The sequence below is a fragment of the Marmota flaviventris genome, chromosome 2 (assembly GCF_047511675.1).
Source record: "Marmota flaviventris isolate mMarFla1 chromosome 2, mMarFla1.hap1, whole genome shotgun sequence".
NCBI classification, from domain to species: Eukaryota; Metazoa; Chordata; class Mammalia; order Rodentia; family Sciuridae; genus Marmota; species Marmota flaviventris.
Window position 1 is genome coordinate 83,052,233 of NC_092499.1, and position 18,952 is coordinate 83,071,184.

The 18,952-nt window shown below is 40.4% G+C and overlaps 1 protein-coding gene across 1 annotated transcript in view; it reads right to left on the bottom strand.

Annotated features, from left to right (window-relative positions):
• Positions 1–18,952, bottom strand: part of Ryr3 (ryanodine receptor 3) — a 360,681-nt gene that overhangs the window by 212,486 nt on the left and 129,243 nt on the right. The window contains exons 17-19 of the mRNA XM_071607412.1: positions 17,472–17,605; positions 15,465–15,706; positions 6,520–6,712 (exon numbers count right to left, since the gene is read on the bottom strand). Of these exons, the coding sequence (XP_071463513.1) occupies positions 6,520–6,712; positions 15,465–15,706; positions 17,472–17,605 (569 nt within the window). The remainder of the gene's footprint in view (positions 1–6,519; positions 6,713–15,464; positions 15,707–17,471; positions 17,606–18,952) is intronic.

Genomic DNA, 18,952 nt, shown 5'->3' on the forward strand with positions numbered 1-18,952 from the left:
TATAGATAAGGGTCCCCTGGCATTTAGAGAAGGACACACAAGCCTAGTGATAAAGTAGAATGAGAGCTACGGAGGGCTATATGGCCAACTACCCTCTGTCAGGGGGACACCAGGCACTGGTGTCCCTGAGGGAGTCTGATGTCTACCATCTTGGAAGGGCCTTTGCCCAGAAAGACAAATGGCTGGGCTCAGAAAACTGGGGCTGGGAAAGGTGGGCAGGGGGTTGTGGAGGGAGTTTGGGTCAGCTCAAGGGAGCAGCCAGCAGGAGTGGTAGAGACTGTGCCAAAAGAACTGTGGTAGGAACTCATAGCCTGAGGCTAAGTACTTAACAGCTCCCAAAGAGAAAAAGGGAGAGTATGTAATGACTGCCACCTAAGGGTCCCACATGATAAATGTAGGTATCCACAGGATGTGACCACCCCCTTGTCAGGTCTCCTCTAGCTCTATTCCAGAGGAGTCTGAAAGGGCTGGCTAGCCCAGGGTCAGGCTGACCTCAAGCTGCAGGCAGAGTTGGGTCAGGGCTCAAATCTTAACCACACAAGACTCTGGGCTTTATAACCAAATAGATGGAATTTTAAAATGACTGAGAAAATTATTCTTATTCCTAACAGGAACAATAATATGAACAAGAACTACCCCAAAACCATCCAAGGTCAGAAGTCTAGGGCTTGGATTTACAGAGGAAGAAGGAGAAACAATAAGTTAACCTACTAGTCTACTTCTACTCAAAAAATTGTTTATCTGGCACTTACTATTTATCCTAACTCTTTGACTCATTCACAAATGGGAATGTATAGTTGGAATGTAAATTTTTCTTCTCTGGGTATTTTCTTCTATTTCTTGTATTCTTTCAAATCTCTCAACTTCTAACAAATTTTAAATTCAAAATAAGAGAATTTAAGAACCAAGTTAATCAAAATCAGTTGTCCTTTATCCTCAGATTTTTTCCTGCATTAATAGATTTTAAAAATAATTTTTCACTAATCAATTTAATCACTTCCATTAAAGCACCTGTGTTAGCTCCTTGAGTTCTTCCTATAACACAGATGTTCCACCTTAGGAAGAAGAGTTTTTTTTCTTCCTAGAGTGCTAACAGTAAGTGACAGTGTCCTTAGATTCCTTCACCTCAGAGATGAACAATTGTTTCAGTAATAGCCTGTTGGGAATAGAGAAGTTTTGGGATGTGTAGAGGAAATACCTTGTCTTTTTTTTTTTAAAACACTATTTTTGAAACACAGGGTAAATTACGCTGAAAAATTCCCACTAGCATTTTTAATTTCATCTTTTGAGATTTGTGCATTTTTGCTTGCAGATTTGCAAAAAGATGAGAATACCTATTACAGATACCTAGATCTGAAAGATGGACCCTTGAATAAGAAAAATTCAGTAAAAATCAAGACAAAATTTTGCTGTGCTCAAAAGAAGTGACTGCTTTTCCTTTCTTTGGGCTACAATATTATTATTCATAGCTCAATGGAGTTACCATAGTCTTATTAGATGTCTTATCACTCTTATCTGCTATGGAATCCTTCCCAGAAGGATAGGGTTACAAAGAAGAGAAGGACACAGGCTGTGGTTAAGAGCAGAAAGAATGAGCAAGCTTTTGCTGACCTGAATTTAACTCTTAAGGTCATGATTCATAATTGCATCTTTAGTCTGTATCACTAAGACTGGAGAACAATCTGAGTTATGGATATCCCCACATTCATATTTCTTTTTGGCTAGTGTCTGACGAAAGCCCAGGGCAGTCCAGCCAGTGCTCATCATGTTCTCCACAGAAGTATATTTATCTCAGCAATAATTTCCACAGCATTGACCACAGCAAGCTGGAAATAGCCAAGCTGCTGGTTACCTGAATTTTAGCCAAGTCCAGTGGATACCAATGGAAAATAAACAGCAACCACAAATACCAACCATTTTTGGATGTTGTTTCTGTAAATTAGAAAGGGCTGGATACAGAGTTATGTAAGATGATTACATGGATCTGTGGGGAGTTTATAGCTGTAAAATATATTATGCTATAGTAAATAAATCATCAATTTTTGTAAACTAAAGAACACTCAATTACACTACATACTGTAGCTTTTGCATAATGCTCTGTGATTCATGTCCTGCTGCCATTTGTGGTGATGGTGGGTGAGACCACTGTTTAATAAGGGCTTCCTGGCATCTAAAGTACCTGACCCTTTGGGGTTGGCTCCAAGGTACATATGGCTCTTCTCAAATTCTGTTCTATGTGGAATATGGTGGTTATACTGAAGGCCTATTTCACTACTGCCCACAAATGAACCACGTTGAGAAGAAAACTAGAGGCACATTCATAACAGTTAGGAAGGAGAGCACATATCGATTTGTGGACTTTTGTCAGAAATTACTCATGCTGCCTTTGACTTCACTGTAGGTAAATCTAATTGAAAACGATTTTTGCTCTTTGTGTGGCTTTGCTCTTCGATGGCTGCTGGCAGGGACATCCTAATCAGGTATTATTAACAGCATAGTTTGTAATGATAAAAATAATTATAAAAAATTCAAGATTATGACCTCATTAATGATCATTACATAGAAGGAAATGGAACTATGAAAGAAATCTAATTTAGAAGACATTCAGAAGTTAAAAACAAATATGAGAAATAATTCTGAATGCCTGTATGATAGGTGAACAAGAGTCAATCTCTAGATTGGAATAAAACCTTGCATCTCCCTGGTAGAGATGCTATAAAGCCGACAAGTGTCCTACAGTATTGGGGAAAGCAATTTTTAAAAATCTTATCATTAAACACATTGCTTTTCAGTAAGATTTTTTTAAATTAACTTGCAATTAACATCCTGGTTTCTGTTTCTAGTTTTTGGGTAACTGAACTGAAGCAGTACAAAGAGCTTCTGGGTTTCAGCACTGAATTATACTTAACCAGTTGATGTAAGAATAAGTATGGGTTTATTGATCCCAATTGCTCACAAGTAAAAATAAAGCAGCTGGTTACTGTCAACACAGGACCAGCACTGACCTGACCAAGGACATCAAGGGTGGACTGGATGTATTTCAGTCACATGAATTTCCCTACTACCTAGGCATTGTGATTCCACCTCTCTTTGAGCCACATCATGTTGTGAAACCTAGAGACAGGAATGCGTCAGAGTTGATGGTTTCCTCAGGGACAGGAGACTTGAAAAGTATGCCACATATTTGGGTTGCCCAGACCCAAGTCAACGTATCTGGACTCCTCAGTTTCTTAGATGATCTCAGAATTTATGCCTCAAACATGGTTGGACTTTGTCATTTTTCTTATCTTAGAACTTTGCCTCTGTGGTATCTGGACAGCCAGAAGACTGCATTGCCTCCTGACCTAGACATAAGATACTAGAAATGTCATCTATACCTTTACCTACTAAGTACAATTCTTTGTCAAGGTAAGGTTTCAAAAAAGCCCTACACCTCCCTAAAAATTACAGACACAAAAATCCCTTCTCACTGTTGTAAGGGGACTAGAAGGATGAGCCAACCATTAAGAATTATTATGTAACCTGCAAGAGCAGATATACTGTTCTTTACACACAAAATGTACAGGAAAGTCCACTAGCCAGCAGTAAAGACCAAGACTCATTCTCCAAAGTTCTGAATTCACTTAAGTAATTTTCTCAGGTGACATACTTGGGTAGTAGGTGTACTATCTTTGAAAATACATAAAAACCAGTGAGTAGGATGAGGCCAAAACAAACAAAAACAGAAAGGATGCTAATGATGGGTGACAGGTTATCAACTACCCAAGAAAAGTGGTCCTGGACACCAATGGCTCAGGGTAATTTTGTTTCTCCAGAGAAGACACAGGTCAAGGGTGTGGACCGTGATGCTGCTATGCTGTTAGACTTCTACTTAGTCTCTCTATTCCTGGGGAACGGAGTGGGCAGATGCACAAGGGGGCTTACATTGGGTTCCTCCTGACTGCCACAGGTCTCTGCTCCAATCCATTTTCTGTGTTAGTGAGCTGTGTGTCCCTGACTTTCAATAGCACTCCTTGCTTTCAACATGCTCCTATGTATGTCCAAGAGGATATCATTATGTGCAGTCACATTTAAAAAAAGAGAATTGGGAAGAAATATTCTCAGCAGAGAACACAGACCAAGAACGGCAACTCTTTAGGACATAATGACTTGGGCTGATTTAAGATTCCCGGGCTTGGAGCTATGTCAGCCCTAGTAAAGCCTTACTACAGTGCTATACCATTTGTTATAATAATCTCAAACAATATTAACACTTAATTTCAAAATATACCCATTTTCATGAGTATGTTAAGTCCACTAGTCAGCAGTAAAGACCAAGACTCATTCTCCAAAGTTCTGAATTCACTTAAGTAATTTTCTCAGGTGACATACTTGGGTAGTAGGTGTACTATCTTTGAAAATACGTTAAAACCAGTGAGGAGGATGTGGCCAAATATAAATACAAATATATGTTTGTATATATGCACATGCATATATACAAACATATATATATATATACCTGTCTCAAATTCTGGAGGTTGAATACCATCTCCAAAAGATAATTCTTCATCCCTAGATCATTTATTTAATGAAACAGAGCCAAATTTTCATCCCCTTGGAAAATATGCAAACATGTCTTGGTTTACCAATCCACATGAGTTGAAAATTCCATCACTTGGACACCTGGAGCTCTGGGAGGTTCCTTTGTGGTCCCAGCTCTAAGCTCCTTTCTCTACAACTCTCCTTCTTCCATGGCCCTGTCCAGTGACTCCCAAGACACTAGTACAATTCTGAGTGTTGATCCCAGTCTCCCACTCAATCAACTATGATCTCTTTAAAATACAGGAAAGGAGAATGACAATTTTGGGAAAGAAGGGTTACTGTGGAGTCTTGCCTTACAGACATTCAAATGTATAATAAAACTAAAATAATTAAAATGGCATCCAACTGGTACAAGGAGAATGGGACAGGGCAGTGAATTCATACCCAGTGAGAGGATATAGAAAAACAGCATGTGTAGTACAAGCCCAATTTAATGTTAAATATTTAAATGTGTATATAAAAGGGTAATTTTATCATCTTTGGGTGGCACAGTTGCGGGTTATTGCTATTCCTCTGGTTTACATTACTATTGTGAAGAGTAAAAAGAAAAACTAAATATAAAAATGTAATCACAAATTGGAATATCTAAAGCCAATAGAAAATAGTTTAACAGTCTTAGTACATGAAGAATTGTCCAAAAATAAGTGTCAGAAAGGCCACCAATACAAATTTACCTAAAATACTGGGTTGAAAAAGTACATTAGAACAATAAACCTTAACAATGCTTTTCTATGCTAGTAATTACAGAAATAGAAAATTCAAGCTCTAAAATACAATTGTTCTCAAATTGGGAAGATTAAAAATAACCAGTAACAGTAAAGGTTAATGAGGATTCAATCAGTTGGGCATTTCTGAATTTTGCTTTAAATGACGCTGTGGGCCCAAACTCTATCTGAAAGCTTTGGAGATGTGTTTCAGACTTAGAATTCTTCAAAGTTTAAAACAGAAAGTGTTTTAAAAAGAAAGAAAGTGCACGTAGCATAGGCATATATTATCCAGAGCTTCCAGTCAGGTGAAGGGCACTAATATTTCCACAGTTTAACATATTCACAAGTAGTAGGAGAAATGAAAGACTGAAAAGAGCTTTATTGATGTTAATAGTTTTGCCATAAATGAGTTTAGGTTAGATTTGCTGCAAGATGAATTTATAAATAAATTTGTGCTTTTTAGAACTTTTCTGAATTTTGAATTTGTTGATAAGATATTTGTGTTCATGCAAATTTCCTAAAAATCAATTTGGCCAAATAATTTTAATTTTGAACTTTATAAAGTTCATACTTTTTTTGACCTTCTAGGAGGAACAAAATAGAAACACAAAAAAATGAGTTACGTGCAAAGATGTTCATAGTAATTTCGTTTATAACAATACCAATAGAATTGGCATCAAAGTATAATAAATGCAATAGCTATATTATGGGACAGCTAAATAAAGAGATATTATGTGGCCATAAAAATCATCTTGAGGATACCCAATGACTTAGGAAAAGGATCATTACATATTATTGAATGACAAGACATAAAACTTTATACTCCATGTGATTGCAATTTGAAAGGTATACATGTTTGTAGATTAAAAAAAAAAACACTTGAAGAAAATACACTAAAATGTTAGGAGATTGTAGCTAAGCATAGGAGTCACAGGTGATTTTTACTGTATGACTTATAATTGTGTCTTTCAAAGTTTTCATGATGAGTATGGAATAATTAATAACATAGGATTATCTCAGTATATAATATAAGCCCTGCAATGGGAATGTGTTCAACAAGGGTATAAAAGGAATGACTGGTCGCCTCTTCCCAGCATCACCAATTTCTTGGGGTAATTTGGCTTGTGGGAATGAAGTCCTGAAGGAGATTGCTGGCTCCTTCCTTAGTTCCTGAGGGTGATGGGAAAGTGGGATTGTGGCTACTTTCCAAGAAACCACAGTCAGAACTTACTTAACACCAGCTGAAAAGCTCATCACAGGGAAGAAGAGCCCGTCCGTGTTGAAGTTCTCAAACATCCCCTGCACAGGCTGCCCGTTGATGCGGAAAGAGATACTGGGCACTCCAAGGTCAAGGCAGCAGCTCACCACATCATCTGACTTCAGCAGATGCTGGTTGATGGAAGCCACGGCTCTGGGTATCCGGCCTAGTGAGCAAAGAACAGGAAGAAAGCTGCAGAACTTTGGAGGCACTTATCAGGCTGGTGAAGAAGCTTAGAGGCCACCACTGGGAAGTGGGGATGTGTGATGAGCACATAGGTCTGGAGATGCTACTGTATTGGAGATGCAACTTTGTTTTCCCTGTGTGAGATGAGCAATGAGAAATGATCTTCTAATTTGGCCTACAGACAGACACATGCCTGAGACAAGTCTAAGGGGAAGCCCTTCGGCTGCTAAGAATGAGAACTAACATGAGCTCTGCCTGCTTGATGCTTACTCCAACTCCCGTGTTGGAAGTAATGGACAGCGGCTTTTACTGGGTGTAGTAGCTCCTCAGAGATAGGAATAAACAGACTCACACACTCCTGAGTGCCCAGAGACCTTGCTTTCTTCTACTTCCTCAAAAAGAAATGGCCACCTGGATACAGAAGGCAGCCAAGAGAAGAACTGCAAGGTCATATACCCAGGAAACTGCAGCATAGCTTGATTTTTTTCTTAAAAGAACTTTATTATCTTAGATAAACAGGACACACATTGTCAATTATATTCTGCAGTAGTGATTAATTTTTTTCATATCTTTCATGAGATGATTTATCACTTCCTGAAGCAGTGATGACCTAAAGTGGTGAGAAGATCATCTCTCTGCTCTTGTATCTCACACCATCCTATTCCGGAAATTCTAAGAGTAAGTTATCATAATCCTCCCATCCATTCTCCTACCAGGCTTACCATTCCTACGGGGAAGATAGCAATAGTGCGGCAGAAGTCAAGTATCAAAACAGGGTTTCAGGCAAGAGAGAAAAAGATACCTAGTTTCTTGATTATGAAAGTAATAATGCTCATTAAAGTTTGTCATTTATATAGAAAAGTATACAAAAGGGAAAAAATACAACTCTGTAAAATGTTTCTAATACATATGCACTCACACACATCTTTTATCCAAACTGAGATATGATAGATTTCATACCTTGTTTTTTCTACTACTCTGTGTTCCCCAGGTAGAAGAAGCTGCTAGATCTGCCTGGCAGCATGGGGCAGATACACACTTGGAGATCGAAAGAAAGGTGCACAAGATAAATGGGAAAGGAAAGAGGAAAAGGAATATATGCTGTATTTGCAGAATGGCTGGTTTGCTAAGGTTGGAATGTGTTGATTAGGGATGGAGAGGGAGATGGGGTGCAGCAATAAAGCTGCCCAGCAGGAGAGCCACAGGACATAACGCACTCATTGCATATTGGCCAGTCAGTCTAGCAATGGCCTTACACTCTGCCCTTGTAACCTCAATACCTTACTTGGCTACTGAGAATGAGGAACAAGTTTCTTATAGTGGAACCTGTGGTAAACATTATTTTAAAACAAAACTAACCAAAACTCAGGGTTTAACATCTTTCCAATTTCTCCATTTGAGGAAATCAAATCCTCCTAGCTCACTGTATGGAATATAGACATGCTGAGTCCCAGAATCTTTTCTTCCTTCTATTGAAGTCTATTTCAAAAACAATGTATGAAACTGGGGTTGTGGCTCAGAGGTAGGGCGCTTGCCTGCATGTGTGAGGCACTGGGTTCAATCCTAAGCACCACATAAAATAGAAATATTGTGTCCACTTATAGCGAAATATTTTTTTTAAGTATGATATTAAAATTCAGCAAAACTTACTATGTTTGTCTTGCTCCTAGGAGTCCTTATTTTCCCAGTAAAAAACAATCTTACTACATAAAATGTTCTTTCCATTAATTTAACTTCTAGAAAATATCACTATAGTCCTTTGAACAAATCCTAACAGATCTGTGATTTGGGAAACACCAGGGAATAACTGAAATGCTACCTTGGACAAATACCCTTGACAGAATCTAGATTCTTAATGGATAAAAAATACCAATTATACCTTTCTGAGAACCATACAAACCAGGACAAAACTTCCAGTGTGTATTAACAACCCCCTTGTGTTTTTCCCTATCCTTTCAGAGTTCTCTGTTAGTTTCTGAGCCTCATCCCTGAAAGATAAATATCCCTATTTTCTTGGAGGATGCCCTTCATCTACCAGCAGTGCTTTGATGCCATTGGAAGCTGAATTCTGTGCTTTATTTAGCCTTTCACAAGCCATAGCTGCCAGGTGCCTTCCAGAGGAAGGATGGTGAAGGATGTTGCCTCTTACCTCCCTTGTTCTAAGAGGCTGTGCTCCAAGTAGAAGTTTCCTTGGAACATTTGCTCAGATCACTTATTGGCTAACTGAAGTCACAGATAGACTACTTTTAAGGTACCAATTGCAGAGAATACAGAGTTAGGACTAAACTTACCAAGAAATTAAAGGGAGACTCTTGATAATTACTGGATATAAAATATATACTCAGCAAGTGCTAAGAGCAATACAAAGGCAAACCTATTTGAATAAAAAAGCCCATTTTATATAATATTTATGTTGTGAAAGGTCATCAGATGAACTGTATCTCATTTTTTAAATTTTAAGTAGTATGAAGAGTGTGAAACTGGGAAATGAGGCAAATGTAGGATTGTTTTTGCACACTCTTGTTCTAGGATTCTGCCCCCATCCAGAATAAAATCTCCACCCTTGTGAGAGGGTTCAAGACTCCAAATGATTTGGAAGGATAATGAACCCCACATTTATATAAAATGCAGTGCGGGGCATGATTGCACACATTTATAATCCCAGCAACTTGGAAGGCTAAGGAAGGAGGATAGCAAGTTCAAGGTCAGTATCAGCAACTTAGTGAAGCCCTAAGCAACTCAGCAAGACTCTGTCTCAAAATAAAAAATAAAAAAGGACTGTGGATGTGGCTTATTGTTAAAGCACCCCTGGGTTACATTCCAAGTATCTAAATAAGCAAGCAAATGAATGAATGAATAAGATGCAGTTCCTTCAAAGTACTCTGTAATGAGGCAGCATTGGGTAGGAGGACCCTTTGAGCCAAATAGGGTTGTTGCATTAAATCCCAACTCTATACCTGCTACCTGAACCTGGGCCTGTGATTTTATGAGAGGCTCAGTTTCCCCATCTGCTAGGCACAAAGATGCAGAGAAAGAACCTGTAAGGCAGTTGTTTTAGAGATTATTGTTATTCCTATGGTTTTGATAAAATGAATAGATTTAATCAAAAATAAAATTGAATGACTGATGTCCTATATACCACTCATAAGGCAGAATTGTGTCGTTACTAAGTGAAGCTTCCAGAACCAGACTGCTTGGGTTCGAGTCCAAGCTGTCACCAATGATGTAACTTTGGAAAATCAACTTGATTTTGTGAATTCTAGTTTCCTTGTCTATCCACTGGAAATAATAATGTTACTCCAGAGAACTGCTGGAGTTTCTAATCAATTGCTCCTTACAGAATGATCAGAAGAGTGCCTGCCATGTTGTTACCTAGGACAAAGGCTATTGTGTTTATTAACCACAGAAATCTTAATTACTAGGGTAACAGTAGAAAAACTTACCAGAACATTGTATGGCTTGTATACTTTTTATAATAATTGGGAAAATAACAATATGAAAATTGTAGTATTGAGGGCTTAGTCTAAAAGTTGACTTAAAATCTACTTCCTTTATAAAAACATAATGGTAGAAAACTCACACTTCCAAATGTACTTAATATACTTGATGCTTTTAGAACCAGCAGAAATGTGATGTTATACAAGAAAAAGCAAACGGGTTTCAGAGTTTTTTTTTAAGAGCAGCCTCAACTGCTTGTTTGCGTATTAAGAACTCTGAATAATCCTAGAGAACATCCACTGAGAGCCCAGGGAGTCTTGCCAATCTGAAGAAGAAACATGCCCTGATTTAAAGGCTCAGGCCCATGAGAAGGGCCCAGGAGCTTGGAAAGGTTAAATGAAACCCAGTGCTATCATCTGGATCTTAAATGTTCCCTAGAAGTCTGTGTGTTAAAGGTTTGGTCCCCAGTGTTGTGCTCATGGGAGGTGGTGAAACCTTTGAGATTGTTCTGGTTTGGATCAGGAATACCCTCTCAAAGGCTCATGTGAAGGCTTGGTCCCAATACAATAATGTCTAGGGGTAGGGATTTTGGAAAATGATTGGATTATGAGGGCTTTTGACCTCAGTGAATTAATCCATAATCAGATTAATAATTTGTTGACATTCGTGGAAAGTGGTGGAAACTGTAAGAGATAGAATCTAGTTAGGTGGGGTGGGCCCTTGAGCCCACTGCCATGAGCTGAGAAGCTTCCTCTGCCATGCCCTTCTGCCTCACCTCAGGCTCAAAGCAATAGAGCCAACTGACCTTGGACGAAAACCTGTGAAACCATGAGCCAAAATAAACCTTTCCTCCTTTAAGTGGTTTTCCTCAGGTATTTTGCCCAGCAACTAAAAGCTTATTAATACATAGTAGGAGGTTTGTAGGGACATGTTATTGGGGAGATTGTGGAGCCCTGGTCTTCCCTTTTCTTTTGTTTCCTGGTGGTGAGGTGACCAGTTTTATTCCTCCATGTGCTCCTGCCATGATATATGTTTATCCACAGGTGCTAAGCAACAGGGCCATCTGATCATATACGGAAACCTCCAAGACTGAACCAAAACAAGCCTCTGAGTTCATTATCTCAGCTATTTGACTAATGCACCTTTTAAGATAAAGGCAAAGCCCACTTAATCATATGCTGCCCATCATCAAATTAACCCAAGGATATAGGGACTACATGATTTAATCCCTTCTGTAGATAACTGGAAACTGTGGTACTCAGCATTTCCATAGCTCCAGGTATTGCAGATTTGGCATTGTAACATAAACACAAATATTTAGGCATTTAGAATGAGAAAGGAGCCAAAGGAAAAAAAAAAAAGCTGCCATTCTAGAGACATTCCTCAGATCTCCACACAGCACTGGGGTAGGAAAGGTCTGAGTTATACTGAGCTACATTTTCATAGACAAACCAACAGCCTGGGGCTCATCTTGGTAGAGAGATAGGTAACATGATTCCCTTGTGCAAATCTGACTTCAGAGATAAATTTTCTTGATGAGTCAGTAGTCTTAACTAATCAGGAAACACAGCTTTACTCCATCCATTTACTTCTAAATCAGTTAACTCTTGGTAAGATGAATTCCTCTGCTCACTACAATTCTGCAGGGGAAAAGGGGGGTTAACAGGGCAGGACAGGTATGCCTTCCTTAGCAGGTTAACAGTAGCATACTGTAGGCTGCTCTGAGCTGAATTCACTTCCAACTGTTCTTTCCAAGGCCACATGGAGGCTATTCTCAGGAGAGAAAAGTGATGCTATCACAAAACAGTCATTCCTCCACAAGGAGATCACAGGGCTGTGCTGGCCCAGGATTCCATAGGCTTTGGGAAGTGGTCAAGGAGGGGTTGTTTCCCCAGATGATGTCTGAAAGTGACTTCAGAGGCTTCCATGGCTGCTCTCCCCCGTATAGGAAAAAAGCTCATGCATGCTCCCAGGATTCCACTCTGAACTTCTCCAATTCAGCATGGGCCTTGGGTTCTGAACTGGTCTTGAAGTAACTGGGACTCTGGAGGTGGTCTTTACAACTCCAATGGACTTTACAGAGATGAGGGAGGGAAACTGTATTCATTGGGTATCTACTACATGTCAGAGACTTCATATCCTTATCTCACTGAAATTTTATAAAGCCATGTTATCTTCACTGTTTTTTTTTTTTCCTTCTTCTTAAGCTAAGGTCTCATTGTATTGCCCAGGCTAGTCTTGAACTCCTAGGTTCAGGTGATCCACCTCAGCTTCCTAAACAGCTGGGATTACAGGTGCATACCACCCTGTCAAGCTCCATCTTCACCTTATCTGAAGAAACTGGGTCTCTGAGAAGTAATTTGCTTAGTGTTAAAAAAATCAGTATGTGGCAAAGTTAGGATTCGAACCCAGGCCTAACCCAAAGTCAGTTTTTCTTGAACTCTTTCCATTGACAAAGCATTAGAAGAACTGCAATTCTTTCCAACTACTGCAACATCTGTTGTACTTTAATAAGTATGTTAAAGACCAGTTCAAGGCAGTGGCTTAATTTATGTATAGAGACATCTTTAAAGTTAATGGGCCTGGGCATTTAAATCTTGAGGAAAAGAAGAAAAATCATCACGACCAGCTTCCAAACTCTCTCCCTAATCACCTTCCTTTCCTTCCTACAGCAAGTTGCAGTGCCATTTCCATTCCATTTCTTCATCAGACAATTACCCTTTCATCAGAGAGTCTGGAATTCACTGCTGTGCTGGTGGGAGTCATTAACAGAAGCCTTATTTCTTCAGCAGGAGCACATGCTGACATATTTACCTGCTGTGCCTTCTGCAAGATATAGGTTTCAGTGCTGGCTGGGGAAGTCAGAATGATGCCCGGGCTCAAGGAAACTTTGTTTTTTAGTGACAATGAAAAGCATAAATCTTGTAGACACTGGTTTCCTCATAACTCATCAGATACTAGAATCTAAGGGATGAAGCCCTTGAATATACCTTTATGACACTATATTACCAAGTGTGTGTAATGTTCAGAGCTACAGTGAGAAGCTCAGTTAACAGCCCTCTTTCCTCTTCCTCATTCAGAGCCACTGAGGATGATGATGAACATGGGCCCAGAACACTTGGTTTGCTTGACTTCAGAGGTGACAGAATAGAAGGTGGAGGGGGACAATTGTACATTTTAGGAATGATAAACAATCAGGATGTTCAGTCCTTAAATGCACAGACAGCAGCACTTAATTGACACATCACTGCTGGGTTCTCTGCCTGCTCACTGATGTAGTCATTCCTCAGATGTCTACAAATGGATACCGGGATTGAGGAAGTACCCTGTGCAGTGTTGTAAAGTCTGGAAAAGACTAAGTAAATTTTCTTCCTTTGAGAAAGATTAGCTTCTTTTTGAGACAGGGTCCAATTTGTTTCATCCAAGGGTCTAGGAGTGCCCCATATTTCCCTAACCCAGCTCCATTCAGAGTCCTTCTCAGATGTTGTGTGGTTCCAGAGAACACTAAGTTAGGGTGATGAGGTGGCAGGATCTGAGTAGCAATCGACAGGCAGGGTAGAAATGATTTCACTAGTCAAAACCATTCATTCCCTCACAAACAATCCTACCAGGGGCTGCTGATGTGGTGGGCATATCCCAAATCACTTCCCCAGATAGATTTTTATTGATTTTTTGTTCTGGGGATTGTACCCAGGGGCACTCAACCACCGAGTCACATCCCCCACCTTTTTTTTTTTATCATTATTTTGAGACAAAATCTTGCTAAGTTGTTTAGGTCCTCGTTAAGTTGCTGATGTTGGCTTTGAGCTTGTGATCCTCCTGCCTCAGCCTCCCAAGTTGCTGGGATTATAGGTGTGCACCACAGCGCCTAGCCCCAGAGAGCTTTCTGAGAACCTTATGACAGCTAATTAAAAAGGCAAATGGTTTCTTCTGTACAGTCACAGGCTCGGTGATTCCACAAGAGACTATGAGAACCAAGAAGGGAAGGTATAGCTTCCACAGAGACCAAGGATGAGAGAGCAAGATTTTCCCTTTACCCAATACCCTGCCATTTTGCATTTGTTTTCTTCTGAATCACAGTGTTCCCTTGGACATGCAGAATAATCAGACTTTCTCATTCTTTCCCCCAAATGAACCAGGATAAATAAATGTTCCTACAAGTTTATGACATTCCTGAAAGTTTTAAAATGCTTAAACTGGATGTAAAACAGCACAAAAAATAACAAAAATCCCATACTAACTGTAAACCATTCAACTACAATAAGCATGCCACAAGGATATGAGCTGCCATCATTGACATCAGGCAGTTAGGTTTTAAGGCTAAAAATCAAGGGAAGAAGGAAAATAGGGTGGGCTACATGGTTCTGAATACAAAAGAGCACAGAGTATATAGGCTTGTCTTGTAGAGACCAACTTTCCCTTCATACTGGATTTAAGGAAGAATGTGTGTCATGGTTCCTTAATGTAAGAAGAACACGGCACAATATTTACATGAGGGATTCCAATAAGGGACACAATGTCTCCAACTCTAGTTTTGCATAAGATACAGAACAGTCATGCTTTGGTCAATGGACAGGAGAGGTGGACTCTTATTTTGGGCCAAAACCTGAGATTGCATTTTTACCCAGGTAGAACCAACCTCCACAGGTACCAGCCATGGATGCTTTTGGGGAAAGCATCAATACTAATATAATGAAGGGAAGCCTTGAGTTCTTAAGGTTAACAACTATTGTGTGTGGAACTGATCTAGACTGTCAGCAATTGTGACAGGAAGCAGCAAGCAGTACTGACAAGACTATAAACTTGTGAGCAGATCACGGTTCTTCCTAGTGCGTGAATTTCTTAGGTATCTTTATGTCTCAGTTTGTACATCTGTTAGATGAGACAATATTTTCTACCTTATGGGATCACTGCGAGGATAAACTGAGAAAAACAATATATAAAAAGTATGTAAAGCTCTCTGCCCAGTAAATAAAGATGTTTATTTTCATCCTAAAAATATTACGCCCAGTAAATAAAGAGGTTTATTTTCATCCTAAAAATATTATGCAATAAGAACTGTACATAGGTTCTGATCTTGAGAAAAGTGATTGGCATTGGATCACGTAGCTAGGAAGCTGTCAAATAATGGTTCAAATAAGTCTAATTTAAACACAATGCTCTTCCCACCTAACCATCTGAGACCCAGGAGTCTGTATAATTTCAAATTACAGTAGCAATTTCAGCTTGAACAATTTGAGGCTCAATTATTTGCAGTAAGAGATCAAGGGCTGATATTTTGGCAAGGAACTCACCTGACCAAAGATGAAGTCCATCAAAACCATAGGAATACAGGTCATCACCAACACCATTGCCTCCCCATCCTTCTCCACCTCCAGGGTATGGCGCATAGCCTGAGGAGGAGGCCCAGCCAACCCGCAGATGTGTGGGCTCTGCTGTTAGGAAGGGGTCCACCTGGTCAATAATTAGCTCAAAGTACCACTTCTTGTATTGGGCTGAGCCCTCAGCAACTCCCAGGAAGATGTTTGGCCGGATACTGAAATTAAACACAGAACATGAGGCATCCACAGAAGTCACACAACTGAAAAAGCATGTTGAACAGACCTAATAGGAAGCATTGGTCCAATGAAACCCAGAACAACAGCATTTTTATGTTTTTTTTTTTTTTTAATTGATTGAAAGTAGAAAAAGCTTGCAGCATTCAACAGTAGGTCAAATTCTTAGGTGTCAGGACAACATTAATTCCACTAAAAATATAAATGATGTTTCTTTAAATATTCCATTCAAGGAAACACATTTATTGAGTACCAACCATGGGCAATGATGCTGAAAATATTATACAGAGTTTCACGATTACAAACCTTTGTGTCTTTCTGTAAGTGAAAGAAATTACTTACTCGAGTTCCATCTTCTGGTAAATTGGTTTAAGCACCCTCATTTTCAAAATAGCAGCTTTGTACCCCAAGCATTATTCATAACAACAGCCTCTTAAAAGTCACTAGTGGGCAACCTTGTTAAGGGCAAGAGTTTTTAATGTGTTCAGAAAAGTGGTTAAAAGCTTGGAACAGACCAGAGCTTTTATGTTTGGAATCCTATTCTTAGAGATGGACTGTCCCTGGGCTGGAACCATGTCCTGTTCTGGGTGGGCAAGGAAAAACTGTACCAGGAGGAAGGAAGGCTATGTGAAGTTTAGGTCTGTGCCACTCTACACCTAAGAAAGGCTCCCCCCCTCACTATTGTGGATTAGCAGCAGGCTCAGGAAGAAAGTGGATAAAGACCCTGAGGGCTAACTAGTCCAAGCCCAGGGAGTTCACAGGGCTCACATGTGGCCACATGTGTGGACCATCAGGTGAGAGGTCCTGCTGGACCCATGCTCTTCCTCCTGGCCTAATCCTCTGGTAGGAGCTGGGAAACTGGCTATGTGCCAGAGGATAAAGAAATAATGGTATCAACTTGAGATATCCATTCTATTAAAACATTTAAGAACAAAGATTGGTGTATTGTAAAGAAGTTATAAGATGTGTATTCATGGCTAACAAAAAAATTGTGGGCTACTTCAGGCCAACTTCTTTTGTCCCTATGTGGGAAATATTCTCTATCTGCAGCCAGTACAAGGGAAAAGTTTGAGCAACTTTACTGAAAGGGTTGGAGTGCAAGGCCCTAGTCAGAAAAAAGTGCACATCGGCCCCCGCCCCCACCCAGAGTTATGGCTTGGATTTATTAGAAGGGATAGGAAAAGGGAAAAAAAGCACACTCTCAAGGGAGAGAGTGGACTCTCTCAGAGAGGAGGAGGATGGCATACCCCTCCATCTTTTGGGGTCCCAAAGAAGTTTCCATAGAGTCCTGTCCAGGTCCACATTTTGACATTTGACTGACAGCACAGAAACCACACAGACTGCCTAAAAGAGTGGGGATTGTCTGGAAGAGAGGATGGTGTGGTGCTCAGAGAGCTGGAGTTTAAGGAAATCAAGTCCCCCAATTTTTGCCTCAATTTCTTGCCCCTTAGTTGGTTTATTACACTTTGAATAACCCTCAGCAAGTTTTACTTTGTGAAGGTCTTGATGTTTTGGTTACCAGGGTGATTGGAGGTTATGACAGTTTTGGTGATAAAGAGGGTCCAGTCCACCTGGTAGGGTGTGACCTGATCTTGTCACAATTGTTTGCTCAGTTGTCTTATATATTTGCATTACTGTGAAAACTATGAGTGAGCAACTGGAGTTCAAAGCAGTCCTATCCTTCCTGACAGTTTACAAGACGGAAAGAACCTTCCTTGGCATCTGGAATGATGGTGATGGCCTTACCTGGTCACATCATTAATTAGCCGTGTCTGCAGGAGCAGGTTTCTCCGAGGCAGCAAGTTGTCACAGATGAGATTCTGGTTGGCTCTTACTGCAACCCCATTGCAGAGACAGAGGGAGCACAGGACATCCAGAACCTGAAGCAGGACACACCCACCAAACCTCAGGACCACTGAGGGTACACTGGGTAGGACGCAATCACCTCACAGGAAAGCAGCAGGAGTGAAGATAATGGGACTGGGTAATGGGTGGAGAACCAGCTCAGTGCTGGAGAAGTCTTACCTCTGTGCCAAGCAGGAGTCAGTGATGTCCTAGAGACTACTGCCTCTTGAGGTGTTATAGTTTGCATATGAGTGTCCCCCGGAAAAAGCTGATATGTTCATGCAGGAGGTAGAATGATTAGATTATGAGATCTCCAACTCAGTCAGTGTATGACTGTAGGAACTATAGCCAGGTGAGATGTGGCTGGAGGAAGAAGGCCACTGGGGGCATGCTTTGGGGATTGTATATTTTGTCCCTGGCTCTTTGCTTTGTCTGCTTCTTGTCTGTCAAGAGCTGAGCAATGTTCCTCCGCCATGATGCTCTGCCTTACTCAGGCTTAGAGCAATTAAGTTGGCCAACCATGAGCTGAACCTCTGAAACTGTGAGTCAAAGTAAACTCTTCCTCCTCCGAGTGGTTCTTATCAGGTATTTTGATCACAGTAATGAAAACCCGACTAACACATGGGGAAATGAAGCATGGTTCCCTTCTAGACCCTCTGCCCTAGTCTTGTGCCCCATACCTCCAATCTTTGCATGTCACCTGTGGTCACTGTTCTACTACAGTGGATAAAAGCCTGACCTCTGAAGACACACCATCTAGTCAGGGGCAGGACTAAGGTATGGTGAGGCAGTTAAGGTACAAAATCTAGGCACTACTTAGGCTCTGAGTCATAAGTGCAGGGCAGAGGAATAAAAAACTCTACATAGTTTCTCAAACAAACTTCTACCCAGCCCTGATGGTACTTTTCACTGACGATTAGGGGTTAAGACAGGTTTTAATGAGAAAGCCCTTTAGATACCCATTTGGTTATAAGGTCCTTACTTGTTGTAGACTTGGAAATCTTCGTTGGTAGGGCAGATTCCCGCTTCTGGGTCTCATGCTGTGATTTCATTGAAACCCATTAAGGTACCCTTAAATTCCTAGAAATTAGCATTCAAAATATTTCGCCTGCTCTCCTCCTCCCATCTGGAAGGAAAGCAAACCCGCAGGAGCCCAGGTGGCCCATGAATCTGAAGGACCCGTCACCAAGCTGCTTCTGTTCCTGTTTGCCAGCTGCCTGGGAATTAGAACAAGTCTCTGGCCTAATCCTGCAGGCTGCCATCTCATCTGCCCTGTCTCATTGTGCCACATCCTCTTTCATTCAGATTTTGTGTCTGTATCATGGCAGAGAACACTGTGTAGGGCCAGGCACTGTTCCGCTCTCTTTGCCCCAGAGGGGAGA